This window comes from Haemorhous mexicanus, chromosome 4 (assembly GCF_027477595.1).
Source record: "Haemorhous mexicanus isolate bHaeMex1 chromosome 4, bHaeMex1.pri, whole genome shotgun sequence".
NCBI lineage: Eukaryota > Metazoa > Chordata > Aves > Passeriformes > Fringillidae > Haemorhous > Haemorhous mexicanus.
In genome coordinates, this window is record NC_082344.1 from 31,834,867 (window position 1) to 31,855,571 (window position 20,705).

Genomic DNA, 20,705 nt, shown 5'->3' on the forward strand with positions numbered 1-20,705 from the left:
CTCAGGCATGTAGTCAGCGACTGCTTTTCAGACTCTATTATAAAATTGGTCTGGCCATTTGTTCACAGAAAGCACCATGCCACCTTCTAGCCTATGATGCATTTGACCATTCAGTGTTCTTGGACTTCTTTTGGTAATTCCTTCTCACAGATGTTTGAAAATGTATCTAATCTTTTATGTTACATTGCCATTGCTAGAGGAGCTAAGATAAAGGCTAAGAAATGCAGGAGGGGCTGGAGGTAATGAGACTCTTTCATTGGTTTGTAGCCCAGATACTGATGGTGTGATGGCAGAGGCTTTGCTCACATTCTGGTTCTCCGCTACGGATTCTAGAGAAGCACTGAGGGAAAGAGTTGGGAAGATCTTACGGAGGGGCCTGAAAAAGTACACAGGGCCTCTGCGGATCAACGTCCGATCTTCTTCCGTCTCAAGTAAGTATATTATAGTTCTTTTAAAAGTAATTATTTCCATTTTCTGATGGATGGGACTTGTTTTTTTCCCTTTTGAAGATAGCTTTTGATGTTACTGTGTCTGAATTTTTGACATTCTTTCATGCTCCTTAAGTTAGACCAAAATCAGCGGCAAACCCCCCCATAATCTTTAAAAAATATCTTAACTATGGATAACTATGGAGCAGTTCCTTGGTGGTTTCGCCTCCAAGTACAACCTCAGCCTTCCTCCAAACTGCAGTACCAACTTTATGTTACTGTCAAGGAGCCTGAAAGTGCAGGAGGTATACTTGGATGACAAGGGGAAAGAACCAATGCCCTGAAAAAGTAATATTTGGTGTGAGGATCAAAATCCTTGCAAATTCCCCAGAGGAAAGAGAAAGAAAGGCATAATGTTCTTATCTACATGACTTTTCAGCTAGGGATTCTATCCCCTTCTTCACAAAGCAGACATAAATTTGCAGGATATGACCATTAACTGCACTATCTTCTACACTTTGGTTCTGCTACAGAATTTTTGTGCAGGCTTGGAATTTTGTCTCTGTCTTGGCTTCAGTTATATATAGTCAGCAATTTTTCTGTGTGTCAAACTTTTCAAGGATGAGTTGCTGGTTGACAGCTAGGGACAGATACTTGCTCCATTTGTTTTTGCAGGACTGCTTGCTCCATGTGCAACGGTGACAGTACAGTAAGAGGGTGGGTGCTTGCTGCTTGCTCTTCCACACTAGACTACTTGAACCAGCAGAAATCTGCAGAGGTTAGACAGCTGTATTTAGAGAACAAGATACCTGGGCCAGATTCCATACTTGATGGATCCAGACTTCCTCCCACTCAGAAATGATTAGAAGCAACTTCTTGTTCCTCCTCTTGGTGCTTGAACTGGGCACATATTTGCATTGTGGTAATGCAATGAAACTCAAATATGAGCTGTCACACTCCCATTGTTTCTTGATGGGCCAACCAGCCTTCCCTTTTGGAATGGCTCAAGATGATAGTTGACATCCCTCTGGGCAAGTAATCACCATTTCTCTGCAGTGTTTATATGCCTGTAGTTCCTGTTCAACAAAGTGCACATGTAAATTCTCCCAGATAAAAATACTGTATGGATATCAGAGAGATTTGTTTCTGTTTACACAGTTGGGTGATGAGTTAGTGAATTTCGAATCTTCAGTTTAATTTGAAGCTTTACATGAAGGATAAAATTGGAAAGAGTACAAAAATTATTGTTAAAAAAGGTCTGTGATCTTATCAAGTCAAGCTGCTTTTATTCAGTCTGGTAAATGTGGGAAGAGAATGAAAATTGGTTTAGTTGACCTTGAACTGCACCAGGAATGTTACAGTAATGCAATAATAGCTAATTAAAAAATTAGCTAATGCAATTAATTGCAATGTTTTCATTAAATAGTCTCACTAAGAGATGGCATCTGTATTACTTTATCAAAGTTGTGTGACAAACTTTGTGTTGCTTTTCTTGGCTTTCCCAGCCTAACCATAAAACACTGACTGCACAGGTCAGCTACTCATTAGAGGACTAGCATTGTGCAAGTGCTGTGAGTGACACAAAGGAACATAAACAATACCTTGGCGTTTCTAAGAGACAACAATAAAAGGATGTCCAAAAATTTTTTTTGATCTTTCTTTGCTAATAGGATTTCAGCAGTGGTATGAAGCTTAGGCCAGATCCTAAATGGTGTTGCCATTTCAAGTGGACTCAGGAGAAGAGTATAGAATGGAGAGCTCCTGTGCTGTTAGTGGAGGTGCTGGTCTCAATTTATAAAACCCATTCCTCACACCTGGGAAATGTGACAATTTTTAACAGATCCTGGAGGTCCAGAGAAGAATCTAGGTTTTGCATTTTCTACTTTTCTATCCCCTCCTGAAATATCTTGTCAACTATTAGTATTTAAGCCATGGAACCTAAGAAGCCGTAGATTTTTTCCATGCTCTGCAGGCACCTTTCTGAATATTGCTTCATTGTACCTTTTTGCCAACTGGAATCCTTATTTCTCCTAAGGCATTTTCAGAATGACATTATCATAATGGCTTGTAAAAAATAATTAATCTGTTCTTTGTAACCACCTTATCAAAATATTCTAATTTAGGGGCCATGATATAGCTCACTTTAGCTAAGCATAGCTCACTAGTTGAACAAATCCAGGTCAGGCACTTATTTATATCACGTGCTAGGGGGAGTCTGATAAAGGGAACCTCCTTAAGTCTTCCTCCCCTGAAATAATCACCTTGTTGTTCAACACCATGTCTCAACCTGCACTTCACTTACAAGTATTTGCATTGAGAATCAGCTCCAACACACTCCTCCAAACTGAGTGCTACACTTGGGACCTTCAAGCTGCAGTTAAGAGCAGCACTACAACATTAAGCAGTCTGCCAGTTCAGGGGTAGAACTTAATTTGCCTCTGCATTCCTGAGGACTGGGAATAAAGAGGGGATAAAGTCTACACTGACAATGTTTTCTTGGATTTTTGGGGGTTTTTTCCTAAGAGAGAAGCTTGATCATATACATGTGAGAAAATAGAAAATGTGCAGAAATTCAAGGAAAACAACACAATACTGTCTCTGGTTTTTCTGTCACTAAACTGTAGATGTTCTTTACATAGGACTGCAAAAATACATTTTTGTCAGGATACCTTCAAATGTATTATTACTGAAGTTCCTGCTTTCTTATTTAGCTAGACATCAGAGTCCCCTGGTCAAGGATTTTATATCCACACATTGCCTCTGATTTGAATAGAAAATAAGAACTGATAGAATTCTTTGCACTTGTGTACAAACCCCACTAGAATCCAAATTTTCAGTGAAGAACTAAGCAAACCTTCCCTGAAGAGCAGTGCAAGGGCAATCAAAGTGAGATATCAAAGTGTCAGATGGCTTGGAAACACCCATGTTAGGACTTGCTCTTCCACTGGCACTAAAAGATGTTGCAGTTTGCCTTCTGTGTAGTTCTGGCAACAAAGAGTTCTCCTGCAAGGCTGATTTATTTTCCTGAGGGTTTCTTGGTTAGAAGTAGAGTCACCTGACAGTCTAGATCCGTATTAAGTAAAGTGTAGAGCAGCTTGCCAGACTATTTCCCTTTGTCAGGTAGGTTGGAAGTATCCCAAAATGTATTTTTGGGAATGTACTTCTGATGTCAGAAAGAAGCTGGTTGCAAGATCACTGGCACTGTTCAAAGGGAGTAGGAAGAATTCCCATCTGTTGCACAGCCAGAGGTTTTGACCATGAATAATGAGTCATGAATTGGTTTTGATCAACAAGCCAACTGTTATTGTTTCTGTTCATCTGGAATCTGGGGCTTGCTAAAGTTCCTAACAACTACAAACTACAGAACCTGGCAGACAGATTCTTACTTCTTTATCAAGTCTTCTGTGGGAGTCATGCAGATGAGTGGCTGACAGGGTTGATGAGGAATGTTCCATGTCAAATAATGTGTGGAGCAGTCTGGATATTTGCCCTTTATCAGCCACAACAGCATCTCTGGGGAGTGGAACTGAACATGCATCTGTACATTGGGAAACAGTGGAGATCTGATATTTCTCCACTTTGAGGTCAGTAGTGTGGCACAAGGTGGTACCTTTCAGTAAGAGTCTCGAGAGAATGATTGAAATGGGAGGGACTGAAATGTATTTTAAAATTAGTATTTTGCAAGGATATGCTTGTGATAAAGGCATTAAGCAGAAAGTCATCCTGACCTCTCTTCTCATGACCCAGATACATTAATTTAATTGATTTTCTCACTCAAACCTTGGTTTTCCCCTGCCTTGTCTGCAGAGGCTGAGAGCAATTTGGGCTGCCTTTACTGTAGTAAGACATTGATTGCAGCTCAGGCATGAGTGTAGGTCAGGAAGAAGAGTAATGCTAAAACTTGCATCTGTTTTGATGCCTGCTACAGAACTGGTATATAGTAGATTCCTCCTCAGGCTGCAGGACAGCCAGACGGAGCTGTGAGGTATGGACCTGTGTCTGCCTCATGGACAGACTTAAGATGCTGAGGGGGGACAGTGGAGGGAATCACAGATGTGAGGACAGGTGCAGTGAACATCAGCAGGGAGGGAACAGCGGGGTGACAGGGACAATTAGAGGCACAAAGCAGTTGTCGTGTCTCTATCAGGTTACTCTACTCCATTGAAGGAATGAGAATTGCATCACCTGTATCTAAGCCATGTTTTGCTGCTTTACAAGGGTGCAAATCTGGAGAGATAATTCCTGTTGTGAGCAGTGAGAATATTGGAAGGTTAGTGGAGAGATATTTTAGGATGTATATGAACTATGTAATCACACAAGGACGTACCTTTCCTGCTAAACCCAAAGCTCCTGTTTTGCCATCTTTCAGGAAACTCCTGCATTTCCTTTAAGGTACAGTTTTTGGAACACAACTGAATCTGCTGCTCAGTGCTCTTATTCCCATTTCCCCCAGCACTTCAGACCTTTGTGGTCTTCACCATAAGGAAAGAGCATAGGGTACAGCTGTTATCCCCACCTCTGTCTGCACTGCAGGACATGCACTCTGTGACATTCCTCTCAGCTGCCCAGTTTGGTGACCTACTAAAAATTGCCAGTGATCTTCTTTTTTTCTGCATGGTCAGTTGCCACCCTGCATAACTCTGGGTGAGGCCCCTGTTTCTGATGTAGCTGAGAATTATTTTAATTTTCACTCCTTTCAAGAAAGTTGTTATTAAAATGTGGTGAAGGACAGTGGGAAAAATGTTTTCTCTGCTCCCTGGTGCATTTCCCAAACTTGTGCTTCAAATGAATTTCCAAAAATGTGTTATAAGTATGGAAGCACATAATCTTTCATTTCTTCCATTTATATCCCTTTTAAGATAATCTCTACCTTATATTCTGTGTGAAAAAACATCTAAGACCAGCAAGATGCAGGAACTTGATACAATAGAGGATGGAACATGCAGTTTGCTTTTGAGACTAGAAGTTATGTTTTCACATCTAGAAAATCTGTAAGTGTAGAAACCTATAAAGAAAATCAAGTTTCTTTTATGAATCAGCACCTGTGAAAACTTATGTAATTCGGTAAAACTTCACCAGATTTTTAAAGCATGTGTCATCTTTAATTTTGCAGCCATCTCTGGCCCTTTCTATGCTGAAAATGCATAATATCCCCTAATAATTCATTTGGTTGCCTTGCTTGCACTATGTCAGTATAATGTCTGATAGTCTTATGTCATAGAGTTCTGTCTGATCTTTTCCTTTTACCATAAACACTGAGCTCTGTAGATAGAATGAAATGAGGCAGTGGGCACATGATTGATTCCTCTGATGCAGTGACACTGAAAGTATTTGGAGATGTAGCAAAATGAGCACATTTTTCCATAGGAACCTCTGAACCCCTCACAGATAAGATCTCCCATTCACTCTGCAGTTAACTATGAGCATTTCCTTCCAAGTTTACTCAAACACATATGTTGAAGAGTAAAAAAGTTCTTTACTGATAATTTATTAGCCTTAAATAGTAAGTGCAAGTTAATCAGAAATTAAGAATTTAGGTGTGTTTTAGAGTTATTTTGTTTAATAAATATATAAAATAACTATATTAACAAAATTGCTTGTCCAGTTGGAGAACAGAGCCCTCTTCTGAGAGATGGAATCCCTAAGCTGCATTTCAATAGATTGCTGCCATTTTAATTTAAACATTTGTTTTATCATTCAAGTTAAGCAAGCTTGAATTCATTAGCAGGCTCCATTTTACAGGTATTCATTGCAGGTTCAAGTCAAACTTGTTTACAGTAGAATCTTGAACACTGTTTTCCTAAATGTGGCACAAACAACTACTTTTGCAGCCATATGCAGTTGGGACAAGACATGACACTTTAATTGTTACTAATTGATGCTTTTTCTTGGTAGTGCAAACAACTAGGGCAACTAGTAAATGAGCAGGGCAGCGAAATTTTCTCTCGTGCCTTACAAGTGACTGCTTCAAGGCAGGGCTTGCAACATGTTGGCTGGCACAATATGAACATCTGTGCTCTTCAACAGGCCAAAATGTGAAGCTGGTAACAAATGAAGGCAAACCCCTAGCAAGGTAAACCAGTAAGCAACTTTATTTTCAGTGGTATCATGTAACCCAAAGTGCTCCCTGATTTTGATCTACTGTGGGCTCAGCTTATCTGAAAATAGGGTCAGTTACTTCAGTTTTGCAAACACGTGCAGGTGCTCTGCATTTAGGACCCTACCCTAGTGAATACAGCACTGACTTTGCTAACAGTAAATAAACCAGGGTATCACTGGCTTTTTTCTTTCTGCAGTGGATGGGTAGGAGAGTAGAGCAGTTGCATAGTAGTGATATATTGTAAGACATGCCAACATTCAGAGCAGTACGGACTGGCAGTGTGTGTGTGGAAGGCTTGTTTCTCCAGTTACAGAAAAGTTGATCCAACTAGAAGCAATGGGTAAAATTTTGCCCATGTGAGGTTTGTACCTTTTTCTAGGTGCCTCATAAAAAGGCAAACAGAGATCCATGCAGGTGCCTTGCAGAGCACCTGTGACTCACAGCAAAACTTGATGCAGTGGGAACATGCCAGTTGAATTGCTTCCGGCACTGCACTTGAACAAGCTGGTTGCTCCTTTTGTCTTCTCAATGAGCTTTGCAACATAATGTAAGTGATAATAATTGGCTGCAGGCTTTATAATTATGAATTATGAGGTAAATGTCTCTCCACCCAGAGAAAAGCTAAAAAACATTGTTGTCAGTATTGCACTTAAAGGCAAAAGGTCCTCTTTCATTTGAATTCTATTGTTGGTTTTTTACCAGTTTCCAGATATAAAGTATTGGTGTGACTCAAATGATGAACTAGTTCTGAAGGTTGTATGAATTTCTAGGAAAATGCTGGATGCTCACCATAGTTGAAAGAAACAAGTAGGGCCAGATTTTTCAAAGCACTTCTAGCCAACATAAATGTACAGGGGAAGTGGCCAGAGCCTAAGTACAGTTTAGCAAACAGTAATGTTTACACCACTGCTGAATCCCTCTGCTGACCTAGCTTTGGCTCTGTGGTGTTATTCCATTTTGATATAAGGGTTCTAGGAGACAACCAACCATATTATCCAGGGAAATTCTCCAAATACAACTAGTGTTACTGAAATGCAAAAATACATGTATTTTCAGTATTTTCTTCCTTTTTTCATATGAATTGAGAAAATACAAATGAGCATTTTTATTTGAAAGAGGACCTTGGAAGTTGTGTCTTGCCCACCAGTGAAATGTAATTATCTTCATCATGTGAACAGTTCCTGATCATAGTGAATAAGACTTCAGTTCCTTCTATAGTGATTAGCCTGTATTGCTATATAAATGTCCAATTTTAACTCATCTCCCATCCTTATAAAAGAAGGCAGTGGTTGCACACACACATGGCAGCCCTAGCACTGCCTTTGGTCTGTAACATTCCCTGCAGACAAGCTGTACATATGCTGGAGTTCTGCTTGTTTCCTTTTTTCTATCACAATCTGCTTACTGTCATATTAAGAAATGGGTGAGCACATATCTGGTACTGGTGGATTGCAAACAGACAATTCACCCAGCATACCTGAGGGAGTGTCAAGCCTGCATGCAAAACACATGTGATACAAACCCAACAGGTGACAAGTGTGAGCCAGAGCCCTTTGCATTCAAAAGAGAGTCCTCCTGACTTGGTGTGGGTTTGGCTCAAAACTAGGATATTATTCTGTGTAGCAGCAAAGAGAAACAAAGGAATTGGATAAGGATAGAAATTTTCTGAGAAAACCTATCCAGACTCAAAATATGAAGCTGTTGACACCCGTATAGAATCACTATATATCAAAAAACTATATTGAAATTATGATTTTTTTAGAATTAGTATTATTTTAAAAATTGTTTTGAATGCTGGAAACTACAGTGGTAGCTCTAGTGAAAAACAGCATTCTGGAAGAAAAGTGATGGATTTAAACCTTGAGCCAATGCTTGCTATTGTCAGCATGTGCACGCCATATTTTTAGCGAACATACAACATGCATGTTAAAGGAGGGAATGTATTGCTAGAACCTGCTGTGCCATGCAATAAATTGCTCTGAACTATCTATTTTAGTATTATTAGTGTACCAATAAGATAGGAGAAAGGAGAGTGAACCACTGATATTGTAAGCTTCCATTGCTGCAGTGAAGCAATGGAAGCTTACAATATGTAAGTGTGCCTTCTGATCTTGAAGAGGACACAGAGTACCAGCTCTCCTCCGACCCTCCGACCCTCTCTTGGATGTAATATGTGAACTGTAGATTTTTTTTTTTTTGGTAAAAAAGAGGAGCTTCAAAAATTTCCACCATAAAAATTTCTCCCCAACAAAATTGCAGATTTTGAGTAATATGAGGCTTGTTTTGTCCATACTCCCCTCCAGAAACACCGGGGGCCAGCAGGATGGGCTGGATGAGTGCCTGGTCCTCAGACAACACCGACTGCAGAGGGGGCCAACAGCCAGCACATGAACATGGACACATATGAGCTACCCTGGTTCCTCTAGCAGCCCCCTCAGCCATGCCTCCTGTGTGCCCTGTGCTCAAATAGCTGTTGAGGGGATGACCATGAGGATGGGGAACCTTGTGTGTGCTGGCCTGGCCTTACCCTGATTGTTTCTTTGTTTCAGATGTGGAGCCAGTAAGAGCAGAAGCCATCTTCAATGACAGTAAGTAAGGCTTTTTTTAAACATCAGAAATCTCATCTCCAACTTTTAAAATTAACTTTAAGAGTCCCCGAGCACTTTTCCTGGCCCTTAAGAGCCTTTTCTCATCCTTCTGTCTAATGAATGTGACCTTGTACTCTCAGAAATTGGAAGTTTGTAATTTTCTTTAGCATCCATTGAAAGGAGAGAGGTACCACAAGCAAATGTATGGAAGTTACATCAGCCTGTGATTATTATCAAAATGTTCTGGAATTTGGAATGGCTGACAGCACAAAATTGTTCCTCATGGAAATATATGGAAATGTGACTGGTCTTCTCAACGCATTGCTGTAGGGATTAGATAGAGATACCTTGTTTTAGAGATGTTTTTTAAGTTTTCAGAGAAAGAATTTAGCTTGCTTGGAGATAAAATAGTCATAAAAGCTATCTTTGCTTACAAGTTGTGTTTCTTTTAACTCTGAGAAGGTTTGATCAGTTCCTTAGCAATAAGCTGTCAAACAATGGAAGATTAAATTACATCACTTTTCGGGTCTGATGTAGGTGCTGGTGTTCTGGGGCACTGATAGAAATGAGTTTATTCCCTGTGTTTTGACCATTGACTGCTCAGGTAGTTGATAGGATTGTGCAGTTTTAGGACCAGTTACTGAGGATTACAAAGAGCTTTCAGGAGGGAAAAACGTTTGTACAGACAGTCTTATGAACTATGGTATAATCTGAAGTTTGTCTTTTACACAAAACTTTTGGAGAGGTAGATTAAGGTTTCACTTATTTCCTTCATTTTGGTTTTAAATATCATAAGAGAGCAGACTCTACACTGAGCTCATGAACTCCTCAATGTGGTGTAACTTTTCTTCTTCTAAATTTATGGACAGCTTTCAGTCTGCTGTGGTATTCTTGCTGCTTTTGACCATGAAGTACTGTTAACATAATATTGTGCAGATCCTAGCAGGAGAGGGATGAGATAACACTCTCTGTGGCTCCAGCTTTTCACTTCTGAGGACTTCAAGGGCCCTGGGGCTGGCAGCTCCTCAGTGATGAATTACCAAGTTCTGGTTTGGCCCCTTCCCAGGTCACTGTCTGGGAAGGAGCCATGCAGCAATGGTTTGGACTGTGTGGTCACTATGCAAATAATTCTCATCTCTGTCTCTTTTTCAATTAATTGGGATAGTCCTATGTGTCAACTTTCCTAATGCCTAGCTGAAATTGGGACCTGGATGAAAACTAGTGGGTCTTGGTCCAGGTAGGACAGATTTGATGCTGTTTGGATGGGAGAAGACTGCTGAAGTAGGTCTGTTCATCAAGGAAGTTTCTAAAGCTATGCAGGAGCTTCAGCTGCTCCTGAATATCCTGAGTTTAATAGCTGAAACTATGGATATTTCAATTTCTCTCTGGGTTTGGATAAAAATGCTCATTTTGTGTCATGGATGCATGCCATGCTGGAGGTATCCGTGCCTTTTGTCATCTCTGGTTGGAGTAGTGTGATGCTCTTTGCTTGTAGTGCCTCTCCATGTCCACTTGCAGACTGCAGTGATCAGTTGCCTGTCTCAAGGTGACATCTTGCTTGATGCAATCTGCATACATGCATGGTAAAACCCCACGACTTGGATCATTCCAATTCTAGATTTTGCCTTTTTCATTTTTTATCCTAATGAAAAATTACCTGAGACACTAAAGTTGGCAATGTCTCTATTTGGGAATTGTCTTGGATGTGTGGTGAAGGTTTTGATTCCTGAGTCAGGCTGCTCACACAGCTAAGCCTGAGTGCTTGACCATCATGGCTTTCCATGATAGTCCGTTGTGCATGGGTTGGCATGAGGAGCTCGGATTTGGGGGCACTGGTGGAAGATATGTTTTCTTGCTGATGTCAATACATTTTTACAGAACATAGGTGGTGTGGAATTTTATCCATGTTTTCCATTGCCATTCGCAGGTTTTACTAAACAGAAGAATAGCTAATACTGTCTTTGTCCTTCCTGACAGTCTGTGGGTTACGGCAGAATAGATCAGTCAAGTCCATGGCAAAATCCTCATCGCTGCGAATCGTTGGCGGATTGTCTTCTGCAGAGACCGGGGACTGGCCGTGGCAGGCCAGTCTGCAGTACAACAACATCCATCGCTGTGGTGCAACACTCATCAGCAACACATGGCTGGTGTCTGCAGCTCACTGCTTCAGAGAGTAAGTTCCCACCTTAGAATCTGCAGCAGAATGTGCCCTTTCTGTATGAAGTTGTGTGGCTTTCCACGTTTGCACCACACCTCTGACTTTTTCCCAGACAAACAATTTTGGAAGAGAAAAGTCAGAGTTAAGTAGGCCCATCAGCTGGATGTTTCAATGAGAAACTAAAGACTGGCCCTCAGGAGCAGAACTGGCAATTTTATGAGTGAAAATCAATAGTCACTTGGCATACTGACCAAAAAAGTGCAGAAAAGGTAAGGTGAGTGAAATGGTGGAGTATTTGTTTCCTGTTATATTTTACATTTCTTAAACATATGCCTTCGTGTTACAATGGGGTTGCTGCCGCTGCAGACTGCTATCAGCAGCTACCATCCCATGTTCCTGCCCTCTGCTCAGCCATGCACACCCAGCATTTTTTGTTTGAAGCATGGCAATTGTGAAGCTGCAAGGTACTTTAAGATGGAACAGTTGATTGAACAGACTACCAATGCACAAAAAGAGTGAGAGAAATGAAGAGTTGACAGCAGAAGAGCTTCTGGATTTGATGACACCCTATGGCCACACAATTAGATCAGGGACAAGGAGCAGGGGAATAGTACAAGACCATGGCTGAGGAGGGAATGCAGGAGTGCCCTCTTCTAGCAGAAGCCCACAGTTGTTATGGAAAGTGATGGATGCCACAATTGTTTAGTAGGGAGCTAGCTTGAAGGAGTTTTACAGTAAAGATACTCTGCAAATTTAAAGCCCCAAACACATATTTACAGCAAAATTCTTATAGCACTCTTACCTTTTTCAGCATGACTCACCCTCAGAAGTGGACTGCTACTTTTGGAGCTCTTTTGAAGCCCCCAAGCTTGAAGCGATCAGTCAAGACAATTATTATCCATGAGAAGTACCTCTACCCAGAACACGACTATGACATTGCGCTTGTGCAGCTCTCCAAACGAGTGGAGTTCACGAGCAGCATACATCGGGTCTGTCTGCCAGAGCCATCTCAGACTTTTCCCTACAATATTTACGCTGTCATCACAGGCTGGGGAGCTCTCACCAATGATGGTGAGTCCTGAGTCTGCCAGGTGACCTGCATGGTCCATAAACAGCAGCTCTGAGTGAACTGATACAACTTCTGTAGCCTCATGTGATACGACAGCAAGCCTAATGTTTGCAATAGGTTTGTTTAGTTGTAGGCATCAGTTTCTTTTTCTAAAACTTGAGTGGATAAAGACAGAACTACAGTCCACTGGAGCAAAAAAAGAGAAGACTTCTGTTTTCCCAGCCTTTCCATTTCATATTGTAAATTCTTTAGACAGTAGTCAGGCCATGCACGTGTTTAAATAGAACCTAAAAAACTATTTTGCCAGCACTAGTCAGAAGCTACAGATAACTGAGCTTTCAGGTAAATGTGCAGAGTGAGCTGTGAATTACCCAAGCTCACATTCTTACCAGGCCACACTAAGAGTACATTAGCAATGGAATCAAGATGTCTTCATTTTGTATCGTCTCCTCAAATTGCTAGGGAATTTGTGTTCCATGGAACATGTGTAAAATATATGGCTTTACACTTAAGGCACTGTGTACCAGTCTTAATGGTACAGCTCCTAAGTGAGTCTGTGATTCTATGTACATTCTCCTTAAGGGCCTGACCTAGGCAGATCAACAAGCAAAACCTTCATATTAAACCAAGTCATGCTGGTCTTCCATAAGAGGACATTAAACATTCCTCCTGTATATTAACTGCTGCGAAGTAATTATGTTGATAAATACCCAAACTGTATTTTCTCTCAGGTCCAGCCCCAAATGCTCTTCAGGAGGCAACAGTGAAACTTATTGACTCAGACACTTGCAACAGAGAAGAAGTGTATGATGGGGACATAACACCCAGGATGTTGTGTGCGGGATACTTGGAAGGAGGAGTAGATGCTTGTCAGGTAATTGTAGCTGAAAATTAGAAAGGAAAACTATTTTAATGCTGACTGCAGTATCTGGTTGGCCGCATCTTAATGGACAGTGTATTAGTCCTTTAAATAGGCTCCATTCAAACAGGAATTTAGGTGTAAAGTGAAATAGCATTTAGTATACATCATTTAGCAATAAATGCTGTTATACTAATTATGAGCTAAAAATTAAATGTCTTAAGTAGCTAACACCAGACATCTGTAGAGATGAGAAGGAAGAAGGTTAAGAATGTTAAGTTACCAGAAAAAATGCACTGTCACCCACTGAAATTAAATTCCGGACTGGATCATATCATAACAGATCTGTTACAATGTGATCTTTGGTAACAGACTTGGCTCAGTGAAAGGAAAACAAAGATAACTATAAGGATGGTAGGTGTAAAAGAATGGAAAGGAAACATGCATGCTGCAGGTTTGCAAATGTTGCAAGGAAATGCTTATGTTCAAACAAAAATATTTCCATAGTGATAACTTTTAAAAACATAATTTCTATTTATGTTATTTTTAAAGATTGTACTCCTAAAGTGCTGATTTAATACAGACTCTTCCCTTAATCCTAGTCCTACATATTTTTGTCCAAAGACAAACTCCCTGCAGAATAAGCCTGGGTAGTTCATTCCTCTGTTCCTGGCTCAGCACAGAAAAGACCTAAGCAGAAGGGTGCAACTGCTGTTTAGTTCAGTAAATAATGTTGGTGAAAGTTGGGGAATTTGGTCTGTTTTGTGAGGATTGCCTCTCAGTCTGTAAGGTGTCCAGTTTAATTATTATTACCATGTCATGCTATTAATGGTATCAAATTGAGCCTTGGAAAGTGGATAATACCTTAAGGAGATATCATCTAGCTAGAAGACCAAGTTCTTGATGAAAGCTCCCTGCAAAAAGGAGCTATAAGCTAATTTTTAAATGTTATTGTGGAAAGTGACTAAAATAGTTTACTTTAAGAATATCAATTACTATTAAAACCTGTTTAAAAAAGGGTTCATGCTCTCTTAGACTGCTGCCTATACCGGTGTTTCCATACCCTGTACAAGGAAGAAGACAAGGCAGGTGGGAAGCAGTGTATCACACAAAACAGAACAGATTTTGTTAGGTTTTTCACCAAAACAGAGGTCAGGAGTTCCCCTGGCCAATAGCGAAATGCCACAGACTTCTGACTCAAGTTTCAGAAACAGCCTGGATTCTGCACAAATGGCTGCTCTTGAAATACTGCTTGTTAACTCCTCTTATAGCATAGACCCTCCTGTGTACGGAGAGAATTGTATTTTCTCTTCTGATCAATTAAATATTTTTTCCCCCTCCTCTTTTTCTAGGGGGACTCTGGGGGACCACTGGTTACTCCAGACTCTAGACTGATGTGGTACCTCGTGGGAATAGTGAGCTGGGGAGATGAATGTGCCAAGCCAAATAAACCTGGAGTTTACACACGAGTGACTTATTTCCGTGACTGGATCACCACAAAAACAGGCATCTAATGCCAAAGTAAAAAATGGATTTAACTACATAGACTACATATAACTCATATTTGTCTGTAATTCTGAAAGGTTTTTTTTTTAGTAGATATATTCCTATGTAATTTTGGTTGAAGCAACCTTAGTCCACAGCAAGCGCTATCTTTGCTGTCAGAGACACTAACCCTTTCTGAATTCATGCTAAATGTATGAAATTCTCTGCCTCATCTTTGAGCTGTGAAACTTTCTCCCTTATCAGAAATTAGGAACTGACGTCATTAAAATTACATTTAAAAGCTACCAATTTACCTGCTTTATAAATGCAAACATTTTCCAGTGGGAAAAAAAGAAAAAAAGAAATTTTTCTTCAGCCATGGGCAAGGCCTGCAGCTGAATCTTCCTCCTCCAATGAAGCAAATGCTGCCACAGCTGTGTTTCTAGCAAAGTGGATCTTTGATGATTATTCTTGTTAGAGACTACTATCTGCACTGACTCCAGCAGAGAACCTGGATGCTCACCTTGCTCCATGACCTAGGTAACTAAAAGTGGATCAGCAGGACTGAGGTTAGGTCCTAGCTAAGGAAAAGCAGGATTTCTGTGCTAGCAGTAGGTTAGAAGGGAAAAGAGAAAAGCTTGATGTTCTTATTGCAAAGCACATTTTAAACAGGAATGTTTTTGTGGATTCTGTGAAGTTCAAATTGCTTGAAGTTGCTATAGTGGAAGTGCTTCATCACAACATTGGGCTGCTACCTCTGTACCTGTTGTCTTCTAGATCCACTCTGTTCAACACACAGTATGCTTAAGATGCAGAAACACAAGCTCTACCCAAACTGTTTTGTTTTTTTTTTAAGTGTGCTCCCATGAACAATCTCACTAGAAATAAATATGGCATTTAAATTTGTTCTAAAGGAAAAAAAATTGCCACAAATGAACTGGGAACTACCTTTTTTAATCAAGAAACAGCAAGCTTTTTCAAGGGCATGCCAGCCAGCAGAAACCATCTCACTGCAAACCAAGTGATTACTAATACTTCACTGATGGATCCATCTCTGCCATGAATGAATATGATCCTGAATATGAGTGTCTTATGAGGATGAAGAGTAATTTCATACCAAAGAACAGCCCCAATAAGAACTTTAGAGTAAATGCAATCCTTACACATTGGTCAAGCACTTTTCCTACTTCTGTGCACAACCTCTCACGGAGTGTTGGTGGAAGGAGGTCCTTTAGAGCCAAGGCCTTCAATGTGGGGATCCAAAATGTCACCTGTAGTCTTCAAATGGCCACTGGACTGCTTAGGCTCTGAATGCAGGACCCACAGGAGTCTGTATGAGACATGAATGAAACTGCAAGTGCCACAGCTGCACCTGCTACAGCTGAAAATTCTGCTGAAGAATCCTGCCTCCCCCACTGCTCAGGACTGGATCTCTCCTCAGCCTTCCTACTGTACAAGCTCTCCAATAATCAGCATCCCTGAGAATGAGATGTTTGGCATTTCTTGAAAACTCACACCCTGAATTACAAGTCTACACATGAATGGAAAAACCTATGTTTAAGGCTTGGTGGTGTAGGAGGGGTTGTCTTGTTATTGGGCTACTTCCAGTCATTCTGTATATCTTTTGAATTTTGGTAAAAGACAAGTTGCCTTATCTCAGAAAGAAATCTACTGAAGATTTTAGATTAGTTTTAGTTTCAACACAGTAGTACCTTTATTCTGATTTTCTATATCATTGTAAAAAGAAAAGGATCTTGGGACAGTTTGGAGGATAGTTAGATGCAGCAAATCCATGTCCTTAATTTATTGATGAAGTTTGTAATTTATGCACTTTTGAGTTGCTGCTATTTTTCAATTAAGAATTTACTCCAGGCAGGGTTCAGTTACAAAACAGAAACTTCATGGAGCTTTGAATTAGATAACCTGAACACACGGTTTTCTTCTAGTGCTTAAGTCCCCTTTTTTCAAAGGCATCCTCTGGGGGGGGGAAAAAAAAAAAAAATTCATCTAGTTTTTTGTGCCTCTTATTGGTTTGAGGGTGAAAATTCTGAGAAGTGTCCTTTACAATCAGCTGATGAATTGTGATTGAAAATAAACAGTAGTTCACTTTCATAGACAGCTAAAGCTTTGTTTTGCACTTAAAACTCTTTTTGCATAGCAAATGGAGGGGCAACAATAAGGAGGTGAGGCCCAGATACAGTCCCTAGAAACTGGTTCCTACCTCACACAGCAAGGGACATGTAAATGCAATACCTTTAAAATGAGAAAGGCAGCCTTTATTTCAGATTTTCTCATGAGTGGCTAAATAGCCAAGAGGTGTGTGGGAGAATGTCTACCTTACTCAGGGAGTCCTGAGCCAGCCAGGTGCACTTTTCATAAACTTTTTAGCAAACTGTCTGGCCTGGGTTTGTCTTATATTCCATGTCAGTGTTTTATTTATGATGACTCTGTTGGTTTTCTTAGAGTAAAACAGTGAGGCTACTGTGTGATTAAAGAAAAGGTTTTTAAAAGCCTTTTATTATTGTTGATGTTAAGATTTAGCAAGGATCTAAACAAAATAAAGGCAATATGTTTCATAACATTAAATGTATTTAAAAACAATGGATCTTTTTCTGTCCTTTTTATTTGCATATTTAATAAGCTAAAGTTTGAATATAATGCAAAAATAGATAAATCTTCCTTATTTTATATAAAACTATTCTAAAACTACAGTTTGCTGCCCATTCCCTGTCCTAGGAATTGTTTTGTTATTAACAGTGGTTGAACTTTACAGGTGTTTCAGCAAAGACAAGGTAAGAAATTTGCTTTTCTAAAATACTCAGAGGTGAATTTCAGTTAAGATAGTACTATGCAAATTTGAGAATGGATCTGAAGCTTCATTCAAGGATTCACCACCTTGCTTCTGCCGTTGGGAAAAACATGTGTGTGATGTTCCATCCCTGCAAACTGGCTATAGGGAGCTCTGGTACCAATTTTCCTGAGATTTCCCAGGTAGATTTAAAGCATCAAGAAATGTGTTCCAAACCTCTGGTTCTTCCAATTGAGTTGTCTGGGGCTTTCTCAATGCTAATTTTCAGCTTGGAGCCGAAGTAGGAAAGAAAGAAGAGGCTGATTGCACAAGGCCTAATCATGCGAGAAGGTCTGGTTGAATTACATCAATCTGTCATCAGGATTTCTTATGTAAGTAAAGCTTGTAGAAAATCCCATTCTGTATTTGGTATTCCTGTTAATAAATTAGATGAGCTGAGAGCCAAAAGTCATTATTTAACCCAATGAATGTTTATCTGGCAACTTGCAGCCTGTGCTGCAGATTCATAGGCATGGAAAAGCTGGCTCTTCCTTTGGAAATGCATTCATACACATCTCACTGTGAAATCAGCTTAGGTAATTGGTGCCCTTGTTTATCTGGAATTATCAACATTATTAACATGGTTTCTAGGAAGGTGTCACTTGCTAGAGCAGCTCTAAGTGGCAAGATCCTTCGGCCCATCCTGCTGGGAAGCTCGAGTCCTTTTAAATATGCCATCAAAACACTCCTACACAGCAATGGTTGCCAAAAAGAGGAGACAAAGCTTTTCCAGCCAGCACTTTGCTCCTGCAAGAGCTGAGGACAAGCCATAGTCTATGGAAGGACATTTGGAAACCTACTGAAAGATCTTGATGTAGATTTATGGTAACTTCTGGACTGGCCTGTGTGCTAAACTGAACTGTGTTTGCCTTAGTATTTTCAAATAACACATTTTTAGGGAAAAAACTACAGGAGTTTTGTCTGCTAATTTGCTTATTAACTAAATCAATCAGGGAAACAAATGTATGTCCCCAAATCTCCACTACAAAGTCCTCACTAAGAATGTGAAATTGCCCCTGTAAACCAGGAAATGAAAGACAAAAAGTACCCAAATGGCTTGGATTTTCCTAGCAGACGGAAAGGAGATTTTCAGCTACTTCAGCTTCAGCTCCATTTGAAAATACTGGCTCTAAAGAGATGTATTCAGTACCTGGATTCAGAATGAATCTACAGTGGTGCACATAAACTGAAGTTGAAGATATCTGGGACATGAATAGGCTCAAATTTGGAGGTGGTGATGTTCTCCTGGCCACAGCCTCGTCCCACTTACTGCTTCAGCAAGTCTGTAAACTGACAGCTCTGCTTCCTACCTCAAAGCTATACCTGACTTTAACATGATGCAAATAAGGAGCTGGGATTTCCTTTAAAATTACTTTATTTAGCCAAATTTACTAAGGTTTTAATGTCATATGTAGTTTTTAAGAAGAATACTATGGAGAAAAAAGTCAAATTACTCCAGGTGTTTCAAATTTTGCAGTCTTAGAAAGGTAAGGGAAAACCTGTATGTTTTTTGATTTGGTACCATCACCCTAGAGAGTTCCTGAGTACACCTGCTAATTGATGCATTTGGGAAATCGTTTCTTTGGACTCTGGGGTAAACAGAATCTGTGCATTTCTTTGTGGCATTTTATCTTAGAAGGCCCACATTCATGGATTCACCAATTGTTAGTGTTTGCCTCCTTACTGTTAAAGGGTTATGTGAGAATTAACTGGATGTTGCTGTTTCTCCACTTAGGCAAAAGGCTTGTCAGTATTTGCTGTGACTATGCAAAATCTGTTTCATGTGAGATGACTGTATCAAAGTGGACTGGGTCTTGAAAAATGACCTGGACGCAAAGACTAGGTAGGTAGCAGATTCTTTTAATTATTAATATTCTTCATAACAGTTTTGATGGGTAAGTGCTTGAAAATAAGAATGGTTAGGTTAACCTTGAAAAAAAAAAGGTAAATTTTTAAGGAAAGAAACCACAAATATAACGGTAAAAATCACCGCCAAGACAAAAAAATTATGCAAGTGACAAAACTGAAGCTGACTTTTTTTGGTGTCCTTAAACTTTTCTTCATTTCTCCCTCCCGTCCCCTTTTGACACTGGGACTCCTGTTAATTCCATTCATTAGATACATGCACTGCTCTTTGAAATTACTGTTGAAATAATGAAATTCTTCCATGTTCTGATGTCTATGCATTATGTGAAAAAGCTACAAATCCATTTACAGGTAGGGATCGCAGTGGACATCCAGAACGGCTTTCTCCGATTATCCCGGCTCTGAGTTCGGCATTCCAGACTTAGAGTGGCCTCTAGCGGCTCTCCGAAATTTGCCCACATTATTTCTGCGTGTGTAAACAGCGGTGTAGCACCCTAATTCTGCCCAAGCACAGCCCACGTTTGAACGAGAGCAGTGTGGTCCAGCTGCTCTTAATCTTTGTTAATTAAGTACAAAGGCTGTGTGCGCTCTTGGATTGAGGTGTAAATCTTGAGGGTTGCTACAATTCCGTTAAAAGAAATGCCAAAATAATGCACTGGATGCTCACAAAGAGCACAAAACTTGGGTCTTCTTGCCCTTACAAGTTCCCCTTAGTTGCGTGGTCTGTTTGGGTTTTTTAAAGTTATAAATATTTTAAAATGCAAGGTGACTATTCTTAATTCACTGCATGCAAGGACACTTTTGAGTGCTTGAGTCCCTCTCATTCCAGACAAGATGTGTTAATGGTATCAAGAATGATTTAACCTCGTCTCACCTACTCCAGTGATCGGAGTAACAAAACGGAAGGCAGGGTTCAAGGTGAAGGGAGATTAAGCTGGATGATGGGAAGGTGGGCTGTGCTAGGATCTTAATCAAGAGTCTGGGAAACGGGAGAGAAAATATTGATGGGAGGAGATGTTGGTTTTACGGGGGTGGTGTGGAGCTGGTGGTGCAGGCAGCGCAGAGGCTGCCTCTCTCCTGCTTGGCTTGCTCTCTCCTGCTTAATCACCTTGAGGAAAGGTTTCCACAAGCCTTATAGAACACCCGGGCATGGGCCGTACTTCGGTTTTGGTAACTCTCTGCCAAATCTCTGCGGCTTTGGCTACCACCTCATATTTCGCAGTTGGCTCCCTAGATTCTTTCAATGAAGTTCCGCCTGTTTGTGCGGTAGGTGCCATCTGCTGGTGCTCTCCTGCGAGATACAC

At 40.3% G+C, this 20,705-nt stretch overlaps 1 protein-coding gene across 1 annotated transcript in view; it reads left to right on the forward strand.

Annotated features, from left to right (window-relative positions):
• LOC132326323 (transmembrane protease serine 11E-like) overlaps positions 1 to 17,288 on the forward strand; it is a 42,744-nt gene extending 25,456 nt beyond the window's left edge. The window contains exons 5-10 of the mRNA XM_059844323.1: positions 268 to 431; positions 9,078 to 9,116; positions 11,094 to 11,289; positions 12,086 to 12,345; positions 13,075 to 13,217; positions 14,555 to 17,288. Of these exons, the coding sequence (XP_059700306.1) occupies positions 268 to 431; positions 9,078 to 9,116; positions 11,094 to 11,289; positions 12,086 to 12,345; positions 13,075 to 13,217; positions 14,555 to 14,716 (964 nt within the window). The 3' untranslated portion in view covers positions 14,717 to 17,288. The remainder of the gene's footprint in view (positions 1 to 267; positions 432 to 9,077; positions 9,117 to 11,093; positions 11,290 to 12,085; positions 12,346 to 13,074; positions 13,218 to 14,554) is intronic.
• Positions 17,289 to 20,705: the final 3,417 nt, after the last annotated feature.